This window comes from Diabrotica undecimpunctata, chromosome 10 (genome assembly GCF_040954645.1).
Source record: "Diabrotica undecimpunctata isolate CICGRU chromosome 10, icDiaUnde3, whole genome shotgun sequence".
NCBI lineage: Eukaryota > Metazoa > Arthropoda > Insecta > Coleoptera > Chrysomelidae > Diabrotica > Diabrotica undecimpunctata.
Genome location: NC_092812.1, coordinates 46348125 through 46373924, shown reverse-complemented (window position 1 = coordinate 46373924; position 25800 = coordinate 46348125). Strand labels below are relative to the sequence as shown.

Sequence of the window (25800 nt, the reverse complement as noted above, 5' to 3'; positions counted from 1 at the left end):
TTATTGTACCATAAAGAAAAGAAATTATGTTGACTTGATATCTTTTACGATCGTTGAAACCACTATAAACATCAATATTTATATCTTGTGGAATGAAAAAACTTATGTATGTACCATTGAAACTAAAATCATCTGCACGACTATATTTAAAGGTTCAATGATGGTAAAGAAGTTTTTGACATCTTTAATAACCGCTTTAATAATTTTATTCCACCAGCTATGAAGCTGCAGAAAGCAAGAGAAAACTACTACATTACCTTAAAAAGAGATTATGTGATTATGTAAAGAGTAAGTAGATAGTTAGTTCCCCGAAATTACCTCTAAAGGCAGATGAATCAAGAATGATCAACAGCGTGGAGATGCGGAAAGCAACGGGAAACTACCACATTAAAGTCAGTGGGATATCCTAGAACAATCATCATGGCAATGAGAACAAAAAACTTAAAACAACACTGATCACGGTAATCGGAATCCGAGATCCGGCAGGAGAGGGATAAATCACGAGGATCACTAGGGCCCCTCTGGTCGTCACAAAACACCTATACAATCTGCAATTCAACTCAAAACACACAAAAGAATAGGTACGTGGAATTTATGAAGTCTATACCAACAATGAAAAGCTCATAACCTGATACAAGAAATGCAACGCTTAAAGGTAGACATCCTTGGATGTAGCGCAGTTTATTACTCTGGAGATAATTACACCCCGCAAAATCGCAATGGGGTAGCTATTGTCATCAACAAAGAACCCGAAAAATCAGTCAGAGTTTATACCGATAACGAACAGAATTACACCTATGAAATGTCATGCAATATAAGCTTCATTACAGCATACACACCGACATCTGATAGTACAGAGGAAGAAATAGACAGTTTTTGTAATGAATTAGATAAAACACTGGAAGAAATCAAAAAAGAGAAAATTATTTTAGGCGACTTCAATGCGAAGGTAGGGAAAGGAAGAGATGGTAAAGTAGTATCGAATAGTAGGCGAATATGGACTATGAATATTTAATGAGAAAGGAAATAGTTCCTTTCACTAGTTCAGTTTTGCAAGGATAACAAACTGATTATCAAGAACGTATGGTACCAGTCAGAAGAATATATACCTGGAAAGCCCCTAGATAAGACGCTGAGAACAGAGTACGAAACCAGGTTGACTACATTATAAACAAACATTCCGTAACGCCATAGTATCGAATAAAGGACAGATATAGCAAGTGACCACAACCTTGTTTTAGCAGATATCAAACTCAAACTAAAGAAAATAAGCCACCAAAACACCTATAATTAATCTAAGACGACTAAAAGAAGCTGATCTAAGCCAACAGATCAAAGAACAGATATACAAGAAAGTCCAGAAAATAGAAAGACAATGAAAACTTCACGCTACCGAAAAATGGAAAGAGTTAGAGGAGATCGTGAGGAACATAAAACAACAACTGGAGGGCGATACATCCTCTAAAAGCAAACAATGGATACCACAAGAAATAAAATAATAAAAACGAACAAAAATACACAAATGTAAATAAAACAATCAAACCAAAAATCAAAGAAGCGAAGAAATTGAGACTATCAGAAAAATGTGCAGAAATAGAAAGATTGGAAAAACCACACGACAGCTTTAACATATGTATACAGAAAAATTAAAGAAACAGCTGGCATATATAAAAAAGAGGTATTGTAAACATAATGGACAAAAACAACAAACTAATAATTGATAGGGCAAGTGGAAGTACCTAGATGGGAAGAATACATAAAAGAGCTATTTGAAGACGACGAAAGAATGGAGAGAATAGAACCAAGAGGTAGAAATGGACCTACAATTACCAAAGGGGAAATTGAAAAAGCACCAAAATGTATAAACAATGATAAAGCCATGGGACCGGATGAAATACCTACAGAAATTTTAAGATTACATACAGAGAACCACATTGATATACTAATAGAATTATTCTGTGAAGTACCGGGGTAATTCTGGAAATGGCTAATATCTGAGTTGATCCTAATACCCAAAAACCTAACGCAATGAAATGTGAAGAATAAAGAACGATCAGCTTGATAAAACAGATTCTAGAAGTCTTCTTGCGATTGATACATGAACGTGTCTAGAAACAAACTAGACGATAGAATAACAGGAAATCAACTGGGATTTAGAAAAGGCTTTGACACTAGAGAGACATTATTTACCATACAAGCACTCATAGAACAGTGTCGAAATGCCAGTATGACGTATTCATATGTCCAGTTGATTTTGAGAAAGCCTTCGACAAAATACAACACAGAAGACATCATACGGCATCATTACATAATACGAGTAGAACAACAAAAATCGAAAGAGTTACCTATAAGAAGAAAAGTACGACAAGGATTTCTATTAACCCCTCTTCTTTTTAATATGTGCCCAGAAGAGATGTTTAAAGAGGTAATAGAAGACATGAATGAAGGCATATCAATTAACGAAACACTAGTCAAAAATCTTAGATATGCAGACGATACAATACTTCTTGCGGACAGCATAGAAAGGCTGCAAATTTTGATTGATCGCACTGTGCAGTACTGCAAGAAGTATGGAATGGCCATTCTTACTCATTGAGATGACCAGAAGTGCTTTCAATAAGATAAAAGCAGTATTATGCAATGGAAAATTGGGAATAGAAATTAGAACTAGAGTATTGAGATGTAGACATCCACTAGACCTGTATACACTGAAATTGTTCCAGAATTCTAAAACGAATGTAAATGTTCAGTGCTACCGGTTTAGAACAGATGGCTTCCGAAAAAAAACTTGTCTTTTCGAACTCAATTATTTCAATAAGAGGTTTATCTGTTGTTGGAGCGTAAACCTGAAGAATGTTAGTGTTGATTGGCGTTGCTTGTAATTGTAGGGGTCGTAATTTTTAAGCATTTTTCTATGATTCTGGAACACTGTGTCAGTGCATAACCCTTTCGTGACCGGCTGACACGATCGTGAGCTCATGTTTATATGGGTATCAATATCAAAATAAACATATTTTTACTGCGATAGATGATTCAATATGTTGTGTATATCATGCATTATCAGCACAACTGAAATTATTTAACGATTCGCGATTAGTTTACAATAGAATACCCGAGAAGAATACCCGTTTAAACTTCGTGATAATAAACAAGATTTAAGAAATTATTGGTTTGTTTGTAGAGATCTTGTCCCATAATATTTGAATATCACGATAGTGAGTTGTCGTCACAAATACAATTTTCAATAGCAGGAAATTAAAAATACTAAATATTTATTGGTTTAACTTTTTATTAATTTTTCTCTATTTAAATGATACAAATATTTTTTTTCTAATTACAGGTGTGCCTCTTACCCACGAGTTGGCTCTAGAGTTATTAAATGATGGCAACGAGTCTGAAATAAAAGATTTAGATGACGAAAATGATGATGCTTTTGAGGTTCAAACATTTGAAAATGACATCGATGACAAGGATATTGAAGAAACTGTATTGGATGAAGAACCTGTTCCTTCAACGAGCTCTTCTTCAGCAAGGAGGCAATGGAAAGACACGACATTTCAGCAAAAAAATCATAATTATCCAGAAAGTACACCTAAACCAATCAGAAATGCTATGGAGTACTTTTCCGATTATTTAAATAATGGTTTCTTTGATTTAGCTGCAAATTGTACAAATAATTATTATATGCGTAAGACAGGTCACATACTGAACACAAACAGTGAATAAATAAAGAAGTTAATAGGTATACACTTGATTATGGGATGCATCCCTTATTCTAGACTTCACATGTATTGGCCAAATGTCACGAGACCGTTTCAAGACATTGCGTACAGCCTTGCATGTAGTTGATGAGGACATAGCACCTGAAGGTAATACGAATGCACTTTGGAAGGTACAACCCATCATAACTGCAGTTAAACGAGCATGTGACAGATTAGAAAGACATCCACGTAATTATTCCATTGACGAACAGATTATTCCTTTCTGTGGAAGATGTCCAAATGGTTTAAGACAAGTAGTTAAAAACAAACCGCGACCTCAAGGCCTAAAAGTGTTTGTGACTACAACAAGCGACGGTCTAATGATAGAATTTGAGGTATATCAAGGTGCAAGGACTCCCTTCCCTGACAGATCAGTTGGAGTTTCCGCAGCTGTGATTCTACACCTATCAAAGTCAATTCCTCCAGGAAGCTGTCTCTATTTTGATAGATATTTTTCATCAATACCCCTCATTGAACGTCTATCTCAAATGAAACTTCATGGAACAGCTACTTTGATGATGAACAGACTTCCAGAACGGAGAAAGATACCTTTTAAAGAAGATCGTTGTATGAAACGAGGCGAATCACAGCAATTTGTGTGTGGAGACTTAGTTGTTGTTAAATGGAAAGACAATAAATCTGTGCTTATGGTATCGAATTGTACATCAGCTGACAATACAGTGAATGTGAATCGCTGGGATAAAACTTCTAAAGCTTATATTCAAGTTTCCATGCCAAAGCTTATTCACAACTACAATACCAACATGGGAGGTGTGGACGTTCTAGACCAAGGTATGGAATATTATCGCACATTCATGAAAACAAAAAAATGGACCCTCAAAGTAATATTGCACTTTATAGACCTTTGTGTACTGAATGCTTGGCGTCTTTATATAACTGAAGCCATCAATGCACATATTCCGAAAAAGAAAATAGCAGATTTGCTTCAGTTCAGATTAGAAGTAGCCGATGGTCTCATTGGAACGAAAACTAAAAATCCTTCATCAACAAGTAAAGACACTCAATCTATGGATATTGATCCAGTTGTAAACCAAAAAAGGTATCGACCAGTCAATAATCCAAGTGACTCAAGGAGGTATGATTGTTATGAACATTTTCCTATTTTTGATGAAATTCCAGCTCCTAGAACATGCAGATTTGAAAATTGCTCTAGTAGGTCTAAAGTTAGATGTGAAAAGTGTAATGTTTATTTGTGTTTGTCACGCAACAAGTCCTGTTTTAGAGATTACCATAAAAAATAATAATTATTTTTTTGAAATTTCTGTACCTGACAATATGTTCACGTATAATTGCTTGAAATTTACTCCTAGTTTTAGTTTTATTTAAGGTTGTATGTAATAAATGTTAAAAAATTATAAAATAATTTTTATTTGGTCCTAACCTAATCCTAATTAGGTTTAATAAAAGTGAGTTTTATTAAACACTCACGATCGTGCGTTGATAGAACATAAGCCGAGAGCGCACGAACGTGATATGTCATTTTTGACAAATTCAAACTATGAATTTTTTTTCTGCATTTTTTATACCTTTTTTGGATAGTGTATATCGTATTTACTCAAAGGGAAACTTAATTTTCACTCAAAAAAAGTACTGGCCTGAAAGGGATAAAGGTCTAGTGAATGGGTACCATATGTTTTGGAGTCACTTATTAGTCTCCAAAGTTTTTGCTGTCTGCGATCTAATGACTCACAGTCATGTAAAATATAGTTGACTATTTCAGGTTCTCTGCTACAGATTCTCTGATGTTTTCATTAAACGCTTCAGCTTCTTTCATCTAGTCATTTTAGACGAATCGGCCTTGTGATTGCTTCGTAGGTGTTGTCGAATATGTTCCCTCTGTATCGAGAAATGCACCTAGCAACACCACTTTTTTTCAGAACGAACTTCGTCCTCTGTATGAGATAGTGCAGTGGTGTTTCCGCAGATAGTCCTGCTCTAAACACATATTGTCCTTCACATATTGTACCTTCAACCAATACACCATCCCTAATTTTCCTATCGAGCCATTTTCTAGAGTCTTCAGTATAAGAGTCTTCAGTATAAGAGTCTTTACACTTAGCTTTTGCCTGTCCGGTTTTATAAGGTTTGATTATACGAGCTCCTCTTACGAGTCTCCATGCTTTTGGTATGTAATCCAGTCCTAAGCTAGTCTGTAGTATCATACATCTTTTTGTACAGATCATTTCGCTTCTATAGAAGAATATCTGAATAAAACGAGTTTATTGCCCTTTCGATTTTGTCCTGATCTAGCATTCTTTTAAAGAAGAAGATTCTATAGAGATCTGCAAACCTTGCAGATTGTAAATTGCTGCTTGTAAAGTTGAAAACATTATTGGAAAATACGGTTTAGGTCAAAGCGAGTTTCTGCTACTCGCCTAGCCAGACCGGTTGACAAGTAAAACAGGCTAGAAGTCATTAATATTAAGTACGAAAAGAATTATATAAATGTATAATGTATAACAATTTATAAATCAAAGTTGAAAAGAAAGATATTATTTAAAGCAGACTTTTTAATGGACGTAATCAATTTGATTTATTAAAACAAGGTGATAAAGTTAACTGCATTCCATCAAAACGGAAAAAAGATTCGCGTAAAACGGGCAAAGCAAAATGTCCAATTTTTATAATTGTTTCATCCCGTCCTAAGCAGTGGAGTGGAGTTTTGAATGACAATAATATAAACGAACCGACTAAATGATCAAAACAAACAGTACGCTAATGAAACTCGTGTTTGAAATGATGTCTTTTTATTTGTTAGCACGTCACTGTTGGGGTTGCTCCGATGGTCTTTTTCACAGGAATTTCTACTAAAACAAACATGGTTGCGTCCAAGCAAAGTATTAAAATATTTTCCACTTTTATTTGCCAACATTCGCAGATTACTCTTTATTGTTTTAGAAACCTGGAATATTCCAGATTGCTGGGAAATACTTCGGATGCTGCGAGCCTCTAATTGGGTAAAAATCATTTGTTTTTACCATGAATCATACGGGATAAAAAAATAATAATTTTTTTAATAACCTCCCTTATCTGTAAATAATTTGTGTATAAACTGGTTTTTATCGTATTTTTTTTTACTAATCTCATTAAGAAAACAATTTTTATATTGATTTATTTATTTATTACCCAGTTCTATACCAGTGACAAGCATATTTATATTTATGATTTTCATTTCTATTTTTAACAACCTCGTTTTATTTGTACCGATTTTTTAACTCTAATTCTTTCTTTATGCTATTTTGTACGTTGCTTCCCAGAGTACTGATCTCGATACTGAGTCATAAGAATTCTCTAAGTAACATATGTATGTACATCGAAAGTTTTTAGTGCGTAAAATGTAGTCTGTCTATGATCTACTTTACTTAAAACCTGCTTGGGTTTCAAAGTTCAAAACAATCTTCCCTTTGATCGTATTACGTTTATTCCTTGATGTTTTTGTAGTCATCTACCTTTAGAACAACATTAGAATGGATCTGCCAACATTAGAATGGAGATATGATAAGTTGGAAGTATCAACAGTATTAGGTAAGGTGATTGTTAACACATTATTTCGAAAGCATGAGTCAACTTATCACATACAAGAGTAGACAAAATCATTCTCAAAATAAACTTTGTTTAAAAACTTCGTTAAACTTTATTGTTTCATAACAATAAAAGAAGATAATCGTGAATATATGGTCGTACAGAATAATGGGGAATGAGAAGCAAGCAGTTGAGTTAAGCGCAATAATGGAATGACGCGAGTGTTGTGTTCTGTGACATAAATATTCCAATGAAACTGAAAAGAAAATTCTATAAAACTGCCATAAAAATAGCTATGACGTACGGAACTGAATGTTGGGCAATTAAAAAGAAAGAAGAAGTGGTGAAAATAAAAATGCTTAGATGGATAACTGGAGTAACAAAACAGATTAAATTAAGAATGGGTAGAATCTAGGTCTAGAATATCCTTTTCTACTTTGATCATTATTTCCTAATATTCACAAAATACCACAAGGATCCGTATGGGCCATAAATCCTTTCAATATAATTGCTTAAGTAGATACAGCGATAGTAATAGCCCAAACATAAAGACTATATACAACAAAAAAACTTCCATTCATATTATTAAAAGCAATATTGACTAAAAAATTGCGATAAATGTAAAACAAGAGGAATATTTAAGAAAATATATGACAATCATGTTAAAAACTGTTAAAAACTAAAGGGCATATTAGAATAGGATAAAGCAAGTCCTCAAACCTGGAAAAATTGAAAAAACCCGAAACTCAAAAGAAATTTGAAGAAAAAATAAATAGAAAGCTGACTGAAGATGAAGAAAATGAAGAGAGATAATTAAAGGACCAGTGGAACCTAACAAGTAGAACCACATTAACTGCAGAAAAATCGATATTAGTATATGGAAATGGAAATTAGATATGGAAATATACTTTAGAGAAGACAAAGCACGAAACGCATATAAATTAATATCAACTGGCCCGAACAATGTTAAAACTGACTATGAACTGATCTTCTGAAAAACTTTTCTATTTCACCCTCAGACATACTAGTCAGTTTTGACATTGTTTCTTTATTCACCAACATTCCCATCGATGAAACCATTTCCATCTTGGACTCTAAACATCAAATTCCCCAAGACACATTATCTCTTATAAAACACTGCATGTCTAATATATATTTCACGTTCCAAAATCATTTCTATCGTCAAATCAAAGGTGCCCCAATGGGATCGCCCCTCTCTCCCGTAATAGCAGATATATACATGGAACATTTCGAAACAGTAGCCTGGTCCTCGTCAAATCTCAAACCCATCTGCTAGTTACGGTACGTTGATGACACCTTTGTCATTTGGCCCCATGGTAAAGACACATTAGATCTCTTCCTCTCCCACCTGAATGGAATACATTTCAGCATTCGATTAACGATGGAAGTTGAGTCTGAAGCGTCTTTGCCATTCCTTGATGTTCTTATTCAGAAAAATCCACCTCACAGTTTTTCCTATTCCGTGTACCGGAAACCCACTACAAACCGCTATCTCAATGCCCAGTCAAATCATCACCCCGCCCAACTTAATTCAGTCAACACTCTAATTTTCCGTTCCATAAGACTTAGCGACAACAATCACATGTCATCCGAAATCAATTCAATAAGACAAACACTCCTACAAAACGGCTACCACAAAACCCAAATCAATAGAAGCATTCAAAAACTTATAAACCCCATTCCATCTAAAAAAAGAAACCTTGCCGCCGGAAAAACCCAAAATCTTTCTACCTTTCATTAAAGGTATCACTGAAAAGATCAGTAGAACTCTTATCCCTCTTAATATCAAAACCATTTTCACCAGTCACTCCAAATTGTCCAATCTCGTCAAATCCGTAAAAGACCAAATCCCCAACGAAGACCATGGTGTCTACGAGATACCTTGTTCCAGTTGCCCACGTACATACGTAGGACAGACAAACCGACGAATCCATAACCGTATTTACGAACATTCTCTATCAGTCAAACATTCCGATACCACTTCAGCCCTAGCCCAACATCATATTCAGACAGGCCATAAAATAGATTTCGAAAAAGCAAAAACCATCGCTCCCATCCGCTCATTAAAAGCGAGAATCATTCGTGAAGCTATCGAAATCGAAAAACGGCCTAACAGCTTGAACACGCGCGATGACGCGAAACAATTGCCGGCAACATGGCGACCCCTGCTTCAGCGACCTCCCGCCCACACCCGCTCAGGCCACGTCAGTTCAGACCACGTCAGCGCATACAGCGAGTATGAAAGCAGCCACACAGGATAAGACCGGCTGTCACTCGACACTGAGGAGTAGGCAGATTGAGACCTCTGTGCCGAGAGACAGTTCTTGCAATATAGAACACGATATTGGTACGTCTCGAGTGAGGGGAGTAGGCAGATTGAGACCCCGAACTCGAACCGAATCGTACCACTCTTGATAATGGCTCCAAAATGGGTGCCGAAACGTCGAGTTTTAAATTCTCAACGCGGTCCTTCCCGAGAACTCAGTAATTTTCATATATATATATATATATATATATATATATATATATATATATATATATATATATATATATGTATATATAGTATATATATAGTATATATATATATATATATATATATATATATATATATATATATATACATATATATATATATATATATATACATATATATATATATATATATATATATATATATATATATATATATATATATATATATATATATATATATATACTATAGGTAGAAAAAGTAGTGTCCAATAACCAATAAAATTGAAATAAGCTGTGTGAAAGTACTAGCGATGTGATCAGATTTCTCCAACACAATACCGTTTCGAATTGTAAATAACAGACTTTTAGTTATTTCATATTTAATTCGACAAAGGACTTTATAGAAAATGAATGCTTTCATACTATATTTATGGTAATGTCTATATCGGTTGTAAAAATGAATTTATTCAAAAACGAAACTTCATAGCTGTGTTTAGGTGAGGCACTTACTAATAATAATACGTGTAATACATACATGCCGAAGGAAAACTCCATACACTATTAAAATTATTCAAATTGCCTTAAATAAAATATAATTGAGAACAATTATGTATGCATCATGAGATGTAATAAATGTAAGATACCTTTCATTTAGGCACTGATTATAGACGTATTAAGTAAGAGTAATGTATTCGACTTACAATAGAATTCTTTAGAACCAGCTTTATGTTTATTTTTAACACCACACGAAACAATATGGAAAGCATTAATACACTGTTTATAATGTTACTGACATTAATTTTGTAACAGTACAGAGATGGGAACCAACCTTTGGAACGGAAAATCTGAAGATATTTGCCGGAAGACGCCACATAATTAACATAGTTAATGACACATAATTAAATTAGAACATCTTGATTGAACACCGAAAAAAAAACAAAGAAAAAAATATTTTTTGGAAACTAAGTGACCCAAAAACTATATGGTAACCATCCACTAGACCCGTACAAGCTGGTGCAGAGTTCTAGAACTCAGAAAGACATACAATAAACCTGTAGTACGTATGGTTGTAAGTACTTATGGTTGATAAAAAAAGGATTTCGAAACAAAAAAATTTAACTACATCCTAAAACATAAATATTAAAGAATGATGTATATGACTATAGATCTAAATATAGTTACAGTTTAACCAGCATATGAATAGATATGGATGCTTAATGCAATGTAAGTGGTATTTCAGATCTCTCGTTTGTCAGAAACTTTGGAGCTATGTATTTCAGTACAACAAGCCATTTGCCTGTTGTCAAATATTACTCAGAGAATGTTTTCCGATTTATAACTACATATGTATATAGTATTAAAGTTACAGTATTGTGTAATTTATGCCTGTGTGAGTTCGTCATACCCGGTAAAGGAACAATGTCGTAAAGATTTTGTCCATCAAAAAGGGAGACAAAACAGAACATGACAACTATCGATTGACTAGATTGTTAAACTAAATGTATAAACTTTTATCAGAATTATAACAACGGTAACATAACATGAATCCACAAATAAAATCAAGATCGAACGGTATATCAGACAGGGTGACGTATGTTCTCCAAATCTTTTGACGTATGTTCTCCAAATCTTTTTATAACCGTCCTTGAATCATCATGATCGACAGCTATTCCATCCATCTTTGGATGTAAGCCTCCCTTAATTGTGTCCATTCATTTCTGTTCGGTATTTTTTGCATCCATTCGTGACCAGCCATTCGCTTGATGTCATCAGTTCATCTGGTTTGAGTTCCAACAATTGGCTTCGTCCAACGATTGTCTTCCATTCTTCATATATATCATACCCAGTTCCATTTAAACATGGCAATATTTTGAATTACATCTGTTACTTTTGATCATCTTATTTCTTCATTAGATTTGCGATCGCTGAGCTTAACGTTGAGCATTCTCCGTTTCATAACTCCCTGAGTCTCTTGAAGTTTGTGGGCTATGTTGTGGTTAAAAACCCATGTTTCGGTTCTATGTCAGTATCTGCAATAAGTACTGACCAAAAGTTTTTGACTTTAAAGTAGTTGGTAAGTTTGTAATATATGTTTTAAATACTATTTGTAATCTTCCAAATGCTGTCCATGTTAAGGGACATCTATTTAAATCAGCCTTTAAGTTAAGCTTTGATAATTACATTTTTTGTCCCAAATATATATACGACTCAAACTTTTCTATATTATTATTGTCCAGAGTTCTATCCTCAGTTATATCTAGAGATTCGTTTTTGCTAGATTTATTTTTAATAATATTTCTTTTGATTTTTTATTTAGGTATAATAGCATTTCCTGCAAATTCTTGTATGTCTTTTGCTATCAACGCAACAGCATCGACAAATCTCGGATGATTCAGGTTTTGCCGTCTACCTTCACTCCTTGTCTCTCTGTAACTCCTCTTTGTAGTTTTATCTCTGGTATTTTTACTTGCGATATAGCATTGAAATATATATTTAATGATTTTTGTATATCGGTCATAGACTCTAGTGTTTGCTTAAGGTAATAATTACTGCCCAAATTTCTATGGAGTCAAATACCATAGCTATTCAGAGTGTTATATGTATTCTTCTGATTTTTCGATTAGTATTTTTATGACTTTTATATGATCTATGGTGGATCTTTTCTAAATCCTGCCTGTTCCAGAAGCTGATAACTATGAAGTTTGTTTAATTTATAATTCATATTTATCTTTTTTTTACCTGGTTTTTACCTGGTGGTGGTTTTGATTTTGACTCGTATAATGTTGGGTAGTTTTCTATCATCAAGGTTATTTTTTGAAGTTCTAGTTCTGAAGTTTTAGTGTGAGATTCTGAGACACTATCTCTATTCCCTGGGGTAATTCGTTTCGGATATTCGACATTTCATAAGAGGTGTTTTAGCCTTAACTTGTCACGCTGACCAGGCGGCTTAGCTGACTGTTAAGTGCCTGTTGGTCCACGGGGTATTTTATTTTCGCCATACCCTTATTTTCCCTTAATAGGAATTCCCTTATCCGCTACCTGGGAACGCGCTCTCTAGATTACAGGTTCCCCGAGGACGTCCTTTAACACGCTATTAAAAAGCTCAACTGAGACACCAAATGAATAACTATTGATGAAGAAAACTTAAAGCACCTTTGTTTCGCAGAGAATGTGGTCCTTATCGCTGATAACTTGTAATAATCAAATCTTATTAACTGGATGACGCCGAGGCCTGTGGACAAGATAAAATAAGAAATGGATTGGAGTGGATAAGAATAAATTGTAAAATGAACAAATATTTGACAGATATTTATAGTTCCTGCCGTTAACACAAAAATTCGGGAAGAAGAAATTGAATTTGTCGAAAAAGACAAATATCTGATCAGAATCGGTAAGGGCAATCATACTTGTCAGATTACCTAGCTTGGGCCGCATATGGAGTATTAGCGGATATGTTTAAGGGCGACTGATGGCATCAAAAGAACTTCTAAGAACTAGTTAATAACGGCTCAGAATCGCGATAGATGTATAAGATTAGATGATATATTATTAAGTAAAAAATGTGTAGCTATTGCTACAAGACGTAATTTTCTTGATGAGAGGATCTTAACATAATATTTGATGTTTTCGAGAATTCTTTCTAAAAATTTTTTGGGTATTGGTATAAAAATTTCAGATTTTTCCTTTGTTTCCTTTCAAGCCATGTTTGTTAGAATACTTATATCGATTACGTAAATGTTCCATATTCCAAATATAAAAAATTCGTTCTATTACTACAAATTTACATCTTGCGTAACTAATTTTTTACTTTAGAGAATAAAAACATGTTAGTTGAGTGACAACACTTCAAACTAGACTCTAAAAGGGATCTGTATATTTATTTCTATCTCAATCAGCCTTTCTCGTTCTCCATAACTATTCATATTCTGCTCGATCAGCTATATAAAACTAAACTTATTTACCAATGAGGAAATTTATGAATTATCTAAAAATTTACGATGATATTGCACCTGTGTACCATTGCACAAAATGGAACTTACCTGGCAAACACTGATAATGTGCTTCAAGATACTTATGCGTACCAGCACAAGGATCCCCAAACATACTCGTACTAGCCGGGATGCTGCAGTTTTGGTTGTGGGTGCACCTGCGGAACAACCCGACAGTTTGGTATTGTGATATGAATTACAAGAAGTGTACCTTTACATGCTGCCAATATTGTATTTCAAAGAATCATTTTTGTTAGTCCTAACTTAATCATAAAATAAAATTTCTTTATATACCGATAATAAAAAGAACATTATTAGTTATACAAAAATTTGTTCGATTTCTGAAACTTTTAACCTAACGTCTTCAGAATTACCCACAAAATTTACTTTTTCGTAACAGTTTGTCCGGGCCACATTCAGCTGCATCCTACTACCTTATAGAGGAATGATAAAAATCGAAATATTGTAAACAGATATTTACCGGGAATGCAATAATATTGCGCTTCAATGTATTTACTAGTGTCTGGACATGGATCATCTCCAAAAGTCACGCTGTTAATCTCTATTGTACAATTCTGTTTATCTGAACATCTGAAAATAAATGATTTCATATTTTTTATGTGAACAGAAAGTAAATAAGTTAGCTTTTGATTTGTTATTGACACAGAAGGTAGATTAGCACATGAAGTAAAGGTAGTTTTATATGACACAGAAATATATACAGTAATTAAAGCCTTCTGTCTGGCATAATAGTATCGCTCTGCGTGAATATATAATAGGTATTTAATCCCGGCTGCCCAACATTTTAGCTGACAATAAACAAAGACGTTAACAACAAAGAAACAACATATTAACATGACTGCTTTGCTTAGCATTTTGTATATTGTTCAAAGTCGTGTACTTAAAGAAATAGGCAAATACTCAGGAAACTACATCGATCTATCGTTCTTGCCTTATCTTTTCAGTTTTCGAACATAGACCATATGTAAGTTGTTCGGATATAATAAGCGATTCTTTCTAAAGTGACAATTTAGTAACAACGCAATCACTCAACACATTACAACATACAAAATCTACAATAATCCAATTGGCTGCAAATTACTGATATCTATTTAGTGTTTTTATGTGGTCCCCGCTGGTCACTCAGATCTTCTGACATCTTTTTTTCTCATTTGATTTGATCAACTGTTTAATATTCATAATACTGACATGAGGATGCGAATCTGGGACCCTACAGCAAGCGGAAAGAAAAAAGATAGATGCCACTGAAATGTTCTATTAGAGAAGAATGCTAAGAATTCCGTGGACCAGCCACAGGACAAATATTTCAATTTTAAATGAGCTAAAAGTCAGCAAACGGCTATCCAGCAAAGTCCATCTCCAACAATTAAAACACTTTATTGACGTGACAACGTCTTAAATTAGGTTGTGGCTCGGAGTCATTCATGAAAAAGTGTAACGCCCGCTCACGTCTGTTACAGTGAGTCACCGAACGAGAGAGAGGCCCGCCGGACCGGCGAATGCCTTGCATCTCTCCCACTCAAACATGATCGGTCCGCTGCGCGCCCAGCACTAGAGAATTAGGCGCGTTGAATCGGTGCGTGCTTCCGTGCTTGTGTCTCTGTCTTTCTCGAGCGTTCTTGGCGTTCAAGACACATTACAGCAGAAACACTTCCTTTCATTTCATATTTCTCCTATCATCGTCCTATCCTCAACAAAATCACTCAAATAGAAATTAGTTAAGTTTAAGTTTACATGTACAATGTTTTAGTAAACAAAATATATTTCTATAGTTAAAATTTGTGCAATTCTTATTTTCATTCAATTCCTTGTTCCTATTGTGCAATTTAATAATATTCATATCAATAAATATTCTACCGAGAAAAAGACGTTGTCACGCAAAATCTTCGCCCGTAAAACCGACTTTACAGGCAACCGATTTTTTTTTACGGACATTTTATAAGATCAGACACAGAAAACACGGAAAGACTTATTATCCAAGGAAAGGTAGAAGGCCGAAGATCACGAGGAAGATCCGCAACAAGATGGATCGACCAAATTACAAGAATATGCAAAATACCTATGTATGAGTTAAAACAAATGACCAAAGACAGAGATCGTTGGAGACGGAAAATACACATCAAGATGACCACTATACTCCCTCCGGGGGTCAGGATTGATTGAAGAGAGAGATCTGTTCCTCCAGATAGGGTAAATCTGGACAAATGCAGCGTTCGTCTTTCTAATGAGATTTTTAACATCATCTAGGACCCCTTCACCCACTGTGACAACGCTTCCTAGATATACGAGTTGGTCTACCGTGTCATCTCAGACATCCAGGAAATGGTCTATATTTGTAGCATTCAATCTTATCTCTTTGGTCTTAGGATAATAATTAATCCTAAGACCTACAGTTTCAGCCTCCCCCTTTAATACATTTAATTTAAGTTTCATGTCGCATGTTTACATTCGCGTTCATGGGCTGATGAAAAGTCAGCTGAAGAGAGCTTGGTAAAGCATGTGAGACTCAGGTCCTGAGTTCAGGTAGTCCAAGAGGTTCAATATTCTGAGGGTATCATGATGGTTTGTAATTAATGTTTATAAAAGTGATCTGATCATTTGATATCATCTGTGAGCCTAATCTTAGTACATTACCTCATGAGATCTCATCTCTAAAGTATTGGAGTAATATATGCCAAAATAACACCAAAGGTAACTTCATGGTCAATGTATGGAAGATTAAGAGAGTCTCAAAATAAGAACAAGAATACAAAATATGCAGATATTTATAACAGCGTTACTGAAATTATACATAATCTGGCTATGCTAAATCGTAAAAATAACAGTAAAAATATAATGAGCACTTTCTGATTCTAATTCAATCTAATTTAGATTTTATTATTAGTATTTTCTTACAGTCATTAGAGTGCCATTTTCTCTAAAGGGGAAATGATCACTTCTTAATGTTTTTCCTCGAAGGAAAAATTATCGTATACTTATTTTTGAATTAACCTTGTATATTATTCTTGGTACAATGGCTTTGTCTAATTGTGATTGGCAATGAAGTTTGGCAAATTTTCAGCAATAAAATAGGTAATCGGTCTGTGCACATAATCGAAATTTTTATTTTTTATTCTGCCTTGAACTTTTATATGGTCGTAAATGATATACTGTTACAGTTATTGCATTTAGTAACGATAACGTTTATTTTAGACCAGGGGCTACCACACTTTGAAAACTTTTAGCGCCCTAACATTTTATTTCCCCATCTTTAATGATATAGATCATTTTTCATACTTTGTAACCCGATTCATTTTAAAGACGTTTTTATCGCTTTTTCTGTCACTTGCGTTATTTATGAGCTATTTTTCAAGAGGTTTTTAACACCGACTGCATTTGTATTATGAATGCCACAACTGGACAAAAAAATATACAAGGACGAAATTTATCAGAATACTATAGCAGTTTCTAAGTAGTTTTTGCAAAGTTCTTATGCTTTCTTCGTGTAATTTATGTATATAATACAAATACTCGATAACTATATGTTCAATATATCGATCGTGTGAATTTGTAGAAGTCTTTAACGTTCTGTCGAATCATATTTTAATAATTTATAACATTACACACTTATTTTTACCCTTTTATACCAAAATGAATGATTTGTGTGATTTTATTTATGTACACTCCCGTGTTCATAGCGAATGTAGTTGCTTTCAGGTTCCCAGTTTCCACAGTTTTTAACCATTCACCCCACTCACCCTCACTCATAGCCTTAGTTAACAGGTTTCTATTGAGATGCCTCTTTCTTTTATCCTGTTGATTACAGTTTTCCAAATTAGTAATAAACCATACCCGTGATCCAAAAAAACCGTGAAAGATTTAATTCACGTATTTCAAATCCCATTCTATATAAAGTTTTAATTTGCGTTTTAGAATTTCGAACGAAAAGACATACCATCAGGGTTTGTTTATACAGTCTTAATAGCACCGAATAACGCGTTTTCTGTAATAACTGTATCTTAAAAGCATCAATTGGAATAAACAAAATCGAATTATTTATTTGCATTGGAAACTGTCGCTAAGAGAGTTAAAAGTGGTTGTATGCATTTCTGCCTTGTACTAGATTCCTCTAGGGTCAACCACTCGCTTGCTATGTAGAAGTCGCCATAAGGGCGGATATTTTTGTTTTACCTGCTAAAAATCATGCATGCGTGGGAAATGAACTCACTCCCAGATGAGATCTTTAGGGGGTCAGGTCGAATTCAAGGGGACAAGTCATACCGGCTTTCAGCCGGTATGGGCGAGAGTTGTTAGAAAATATCTTTGGAGACATTTTTGACAGACATTTTTTATTGAGACAAATAAAGTAGCTGATTTATCAGGATATCTAAGGGATGTCATATGAATAAATAAGGATATGGGAGTAAATGGGAAACTACGTATATTAGTGAAATCATGAATGTATAGGACCTTTCTTACCAAATCATGTCAAATCATACATAACAAATCGTATACAGGACCAAACTAACGTACATTGGCCATATAAAGAGGGAAGACAGATACCATATACTTTGGTTGATCATTGAAGAATAAATTCAGAGGAAAATGTCAATAGAAAGGAGGACCTGCGACGTTGGCTCGGCAAAACATCGACCGAGATGTTCAGGGCCGCTGCTTCGCGCGTAGCTGTAGCAAATTAGATCTCCAACTTTTGAAAGAAGATGGCGCAGTAAGAAGAATGAGATCAATAAAAAGCAGAAACCAAAAGAATACTGAGAACTTCATAAATGGGATCCTTGAGATCAATTGCCGGGAAAACATTAAAAGACAGAATACTAAATAAGAAATCTCTGTAAAATATAGGATATTGTACTATGGCGAGCACAGAAGACGAGAATAGAAACGGTATGTTACACAAATACATATAGAGAAACTCGAATACCCTGAAAAAGGCCTAAAGATATAATATAAGAAGAAGACGAGGAAAACAGAGAAGAAGACGAAAAAGAAAATAATATTAAAATTTAAAGGAGCATCCAAGAAGATAGTATTTAAATTTAGTAAAACAATGTCTAGCCATTGCTACATGTATCTTCACTCCTTAGAGATTCTTTGGGCCAGATTTCAAAATATTGATGCCATTCAATGCTTAGAATAGTTTCTAAATTAGTTATCGTTATTTGAGCTTTTTTTTTTTAATTTCAGTCTTTCATGTATCTTTACCCTCGAATATTTATTTTTATAGTTATTGTTCGCTTGAATATGGAATCATTTTTTGTGGTAAACGATATCTGGTATATGCAATGCATGCTCATTCTTTCTAGTTCCTCTGTCTACCAAATTATTCCCTCTTGGTATGTACAACTTGAAGTCCATATAATTCTTCTGTAGATTTTTTCTAAACAATATGTAATTCTATAAATAAAGAAAACAACTGAATTGACAGCAGTTGTCATAAAGTACTTTTACTTGAAAGACCTAAATTAAAGCACAGCTCTTTAAGTGGTTAAAGAATGGCTTGCAGAATATTTTTACGTATCGAGATATTTCTTAGAGATAGAAAAATAAAGCAGAAGGCTGAAGGATTTATTTGTAAGCCTTACTGTATATATTATCCCATGCTGTTATTGACTAAAGTTATTATAACATAGGCAACTCATTTTATTTGGCGACGAACCAAAAATAGCAGAAAAATTGTTAGTAACTGTTTGACCGTTTAATTTTTTCAGTTTTTTTTTCATTATTTTCAAACCAAATTGTTCTTGTCCAAACACTGCTTTTATTAGTTTTTTTGAGACTGTATAATCGTAGTCGGTTTTATAACACACGAGAAAGATACTTTTACCGTTTTTCGAGGGTTGTCGCTGTTGCTGTATAGAACATAGACGTAATTACTTTTTTCTGGGTGGGCAATATAATAATTTACATATATTTGCATACACTTACATCAAAATACTTCAAAAACGCAGGGGCGCATACAATAGGTAATGGTCTATGAATAATGTTGATGCCATTATTTTCTAGTGACATTATTACGGAAACGGAAAAAATAAAGTATGTGGTATTTAAAGTTAAGGAATAGTAGGTTGTTCAGTAAGTTTTGTCGGTCTAGCAATCTTCTAATTTATGGATTTTATCCTTAAAGTGAGAATACGGAAGACTTATTAAAATACGTTTTCACGATAGATATTACCTCTGTTCAGGATAACAGGGCGAATGTTAAATTCGCCGTTGTCAGATTGCAATAATAATTTGAGTTTATTGCTTATCAGCTTTGCAACTGACGCTGAAACTTTCTCGGCTCATTTATGAATCCCAACTTCAAAGTATTAGGTTTACACCATTCTTTAGCCTCTCCTTTGTAGATAATGCTCGAAAGCCAAAGATCCTTTTTAAAATGCTCTAAATGTTGCTAGGAAAGTCGTATTCTAATGCGTTTTTATTACGGCATTCTAAAATGCAAAACTTACAGACAAAATATTTTTCACAGTGTTTTGTGGCATTAAAAAACTATATTTTTATTTATGATCATGTATTTTTTTGATGCCTTTAAGTGGATTGTCTTCAAGACTGCATTCTTCTTCTTCTAGTGTAGTCCATTACTGAAGGTTTGCGATCACTACATCAAATGTTCTCTATTCTGCGGCATTTTAAGTAATTGCTGAACGTTCATGCGCGTCCAAATTTTGATATTGCGAAGCCATGACATGGTTTTTCTGCCTACTCCCTTCGGCCCTCGATCTTCCCTTTAATTATTATTCGTAGCAGGTTATATTTGTCATTTCTTATTATGTGGCCTAGGTACCAGGTCTTTCTTTTCTTAATCGTTGTTACTAGTTCTAACTCTCTATTTATGGTGTTTAATACCGTTCGATACGTAGTGTGTTGTGTCCATGATATTCTGAGCATTCTGAGATAAAACCATATTTCAAAGGCTTCTAGCCTTCTCATGGTATTTAATTTTATCATTTTATCATTTAGTACTATTCTTAAGTATCTGAATTTGTAAACTTGTTTTAATTGAGTGTTATCTAGGTCAATGCGATAATTTTCATCGGTTTTGCTAATCACCATTACTTTAGTTTTTTAAAGATTTATTGCCAGTTCCACTGCTTCACTTGCATTATTAACTCTGTCTAATATACTTTGTAGCGCAGATATCGTTAGATTTGTAAAGTCACAAAGACTAAACTGGCTTGGCCACTTAGAAAGAATGCCAGATAATAGAGCTGTAAAAGTGATCCAGAGATGGAAACCCCAAGCAAATAGGAGAAGAGGAAGGCCCTGTAAAAAGGTGGATACACGATGTACAGGAATATCTTAAAACCATGAACATCAGACAGTGGCAAAGGAAAGTATCCGATAGGGCAGAATGGGAGGACGTTGTTAGACAGGCCAAGACACACAAAGGATTGTAGTGCCGTTATAATAATAAGAAGAAGTTTTATAAGTCTTCCATTTTTCCTGTTATCAGAACGGTATCGTCTGCATACCTGATATTGTTATACTCAGTGACATTAGAAGTGTTACACAGAAGGAATAATTTATTGAACTTAATTTTTTGGCAACATGGTAGATTTACATCAAGAATGAAACGATAACGTTGTCAAGAATTTTCATTAAAAAGTAATCTAAAAAAAATTAATAATGTGTTTGGCGACCCCGTAGCTGAATACACTCCTGTATATGTCTAGGCATTGACAAAATAAGATTATCGATGTCTGTTTGTGACACCTCGTTCCAAGCAACTTGAATTTCATGTATTAACTGTGTCAGAGTCTGTGGAGGATGGTGCAAAGTGTACTCCTTCGGGCCACGGCAAAACATTAACGCCAGCTTCTTGGAGAAAGTTTTGAGTTTGACGAGCAATATGGGGACGCGTGTTGTCTTGCTGAAAAAGGACGTCTAGACGACCGTCGAGATAAGGCAGTAAAGTCGTTTGTAAGATGACATCAACATATCGCGCAGCTGTCATATTGCCTCGAATAAACACAAGTGGTGATCGGCTACCATAGGCAATAGCCCCCCAAACCATTACTCTAACTGCCCTATGTACATGCCTCTCAACAGCAAACCCAATGTTTCGTCGTTCTCCACGGCGGCGTCTTAACATCCTACGACCATCCTGCATTCCAAAACAGAATCGTGATTCATCGCTGAATGCTACATTACGCCATTTTGCTATCCAATGCTGCCGTTCTCTGCGCCAATTCAAACGTTGATGACAGTGGTCAGCAGTCAAAGGAAGCACTAGTCGTGGGCGGAATGAAACCGGTCCAAGGGCTCGAATGCGGCGGTATAGTGTACGCATACGAACAAGTCTACCTACTACTCCAAACCATTGGTCAGCAATTTAACGCGTAGTAGCAAAACGTTTTCGCAGATACGACACGACAGATACGCATAACCGTCATTGCCGTACAATTAACACGGCCAATTTCTTCTTCTTCTTCTTCATGTGCCATCTCCTCTAAGAAAGTTGGCAACCATCATGGCAATTCGCACTTTCGATACCGCTGCTCTAAAGAGGTCAGCAGAAGTGCAGTTAAACCAATCTCTCAAATTGTTTAACCAGGAGATGCGTCTTCTTCCGCGACTCCTTCTACCCTGTATTCTTCCTATTTCGCCAATTTAGCAATACGACAAACCCATATCTCTATACGCAATAATTCTACCCCTGTCAAAATCGCTAACATGGTGGTAATTTTGGTGTCTTCGAACTCGAGGCATTTTCTTACACTGAATACAATTAGACTGAGGAATAATAACTAAAAATTTCTATACAAACCGGTTTTTACAAATCGGTCTCTTCACAAAAAAATTTAAAGATAACACTTTATTTTTACAAAAAGTAGAAGAGATAAAACATTGATATTGATATCATAGCATGTTTTAAATATACTCATTCTGTTGCCAAAAAATTAAGTCCAAGAAATTATTCCTTCTGGGAGTAACACTTGTAATGTCACTGAGTATATTTACCGTTTATTTTTATACCAATTTCGATGCCGTCTAGTGCTTGTTTGAATATGCATTCAGAGTACAAGTACAATGGAGACATGACACATCCTTGTCGGACACCTCTTTATATACGGATGCTTTTACTAGTGTGGTTGGAATATTTTAAGGTTGCTTCTTGGTTCCAATAAAGGTTTTGAATTATGCGGAGATCTTTTCCGTCTAGCTTTATTTTCTATAGTTCATACAATAATTTTTTTAAGTTGGACTCTCTCAAAAGCCTTTTAGTAGTCGATGAAGCAGAGATATACTTTTTCTTGCGATTGAGACATTTTTGAATTAGTTTTTGAATCCCAAACAGCGCCTCTCTTAATAGAGCGCCTTTAAGAATATTTTTAGTAAGTGACTCATTAAGCTAATGAGCCTAAATTCGTCGCATTTGCGGTAACTAGATTTCTTTTTTATAGCTATGAATTCTGAGTTCAGTAATTCCTTTGGTATTACGTCACTTTTAAAATTACTACAACCCAAATATGTTAGATACGCAAACCATATAGTCAAGCTGCAGTCAACGAAATTTAGAGCAGAATTAAGTTTCTAGTAAGAGCTTACGGCTTCGGTACGCATAATGGAGTGGAATGTACAAGGACAGCTGGGAATAGAGGAAAAAGGAAGTATATAATAGATAATTTATTATTAAAATAATTAATTATTTAAATATGAACATCAGGCAGTGGCGAAGGAAAGTATCCGACAGGGCAGAATGGAAGAACATTGTTAAGCAGGCCAAGACTCACAAAGGGTTGTAGCGCCATTAGAAGAAGAAGAAGAAGAAGAAGAAGAAGAAGAAGAAGAAGAAGAAATTATTTAAATAAATAAATAAATAATATAATTATGTAGATAATAAATTAAAACTTCTACTTTACTTAAAACTTCAGACTCCTCTTGCCTTGAATTTTATTTGTATCAAGTATATGCGTCTGGACATTTTAGAAAGAAATAAAAATACATTTTTGATATTCCGGCGCTATTAGATGCAACCGCAGCAAAATCTGATCCTACACACCGAAATGGTAATCGTGGACGATTTTCCAGAGAAAAATCCAGTTTGTCATGCTCGATGTAAGCAAAATATTCCACAAAATATTATGAGCAGAAAGAATATGTTACAAAGTTGAAAAAAGAGCTGAATTGAATATACCTCGGTCGAGATAAATTTCTTAAAGAAAAATTCATGCATGATTCGGAAGGGAGAATATTTCCGTCACTAGGATTTTTAGTGATACCGATTATTCTTAAAAAGAAACAAAGACACGTTGATGGAATCAAACTTCTTTTACTAACAGTGGTGTTGTGATTTCAATAATCTTAATGTATCTATGATGTGATGACGTAAGCACAAAATATCTGAAATAGACTATATCCTTATTTTGAGCTATACTGAATTATAATAATATTAAATTACAAAGATATTTGAAATGTAAATGACAGAGAAGCCAAAGGACTAAAATGTACAAACATTATTAAACAATCCTATCGTTTGGTAATGCTGTAACGATATGAGCTATACCACGCACAAAATCTACTTTGTAGATCAGTAAACTGATATTGTTTTGACAGACAGGATATGACAGAACCATTTCGCACAAAATTTCATTTATGATAACTATGGGCCATGGGCGGCAATTACGCGCCGTTTGCTTTGTGCTAGTGCTAGATTTCAGTCACAAACAGAAACAAAGTTCATTTGATGGATTCAAGAAAATATCAACAAAGATAGACCGAATTCGTGTAATGCTATTTTAAAAATGCTACAGAAACTTCCTCATTGTTTTTTGTGCTTTATTTTACTATTTTTATTATTAGTAACACCTTCGCAGATCTGGTGACTTTATTAAAAATAAAACGCATTGCGAATGTAATGAACTGCTTTTGCAAAAAGTTAATTAACCCTGTCTTTTTCATTTACTCATTTGAATGTTTAGAACTCATTTCGAGAGACGTACAGGTGTATCATCAAAACAAACCTGTCAAAACCACCTAATTGCTTTTTAGTTTGAGAACCTTTGATTCCATATAACTGAAATATAACTTTCACAAAAAGCAAGCTGTATATATAACCGGCGTAACTTAATAAGAGTGTGTGCCTGATACAACGACATTATTACATGTATTACAATGTCAGAGCTTTTATTGATTACCGTTTTCTGAATCCTTCGAGACACTTGTGTTATAAGAAACTTTATAATTTCTATTCACACCTCAAAAAAAGAAAACGTCGAGACAGGGATATAGAGAGTGTCTACAGATATTGTTCAAATCAGATAATCAAAAATATTTGGTGAAATATTTAATATATTAAAAGTGGAGTAAATGTTCCTTATCTATTAACGAAACAATAATTGGTTCTGTCACACAAATACACTTCTCCAAGAAATTAACGCACCACTTCAATAAATCAATTTTATTTGTAAACAGGCAAAGAATAAGTAATAAAACTTCACCAGATTTATTCTACATTTTATTAGTAATTACAACAATTTGTCTAATCATCAGAAAATGTTGAAGTACAGGAGAAAAAAAAATAAAACGGAAAATTCTAAAAAAATAATGATAAGAAAAGTAAACTAAAATATGAAAAAAGTCTTAATAACGAGTGTTTCCACCTCTACTACGTATAACAGACTTACATCGTTGGCCCATACTTAAAATTAATTGTCGTATTTCATTTTGGTCTAGTTCTCTCCAAATCTGGATCAGTCTTTCTCCCACTTCCTGTAAGTTGTTTGGTTGGATCGGTGTCGCTCTCAATCGCCTACCAAGGATATCCCAGAGATTTTCAATCGGATTTAAATCCGTACTATGTGCTGGCCATTCCATGGTGTTAATTTCTACCTCTTCTAGATAATTTCTGACGATCTGTGCAGCGTGAGGTCTGGCATTATCTTGCATTAGTAAGAAATTTTCACCGATATAAGGAGCGAATGGTACTACATGTTGCTCCAGGATCTCCAATATGTACCTTTCAGCTGTAACAGTTCCATTTTGTATGACCA

General features: G+C 34.4%; 1 protein-coding gene across 13 annotated transcripts in view; it reads right to left on the bottom strand.

Annotated features, from left to right (window-relative positions):
- LOC140452463 (latrophilin Cirl-like) overlaps nucleotides 1-25800 on the bottom strand; it is a 931875-nt gene that overhangs the window by 39258 nt on the left and 866817 nt on the right. For 11 of the 13 annotated variants that reach the window (XR_011952194.1, XM_072546736.1, XM_072546737.1 and 8 more), the window contains one exon: nucleotides 14268-14377. Coding sequence is in view for 12 of the 13 variants with exons in the window: in XM_072546736.1 (XP_072402837.1) it covers nucleotides 14268-14377 (110 nt within the window). In the remaining variant the exon portion in view is untranslated. Of the gene's footprint in view, nucleotides 1-13837; nucleotides 13945-14267; nucleotides 14378-25800 lie in introns of those variants that run through there. The other 2 variants (XM_072546742.1, XM_072546732.1) reach the window with 2 other exon arrangements.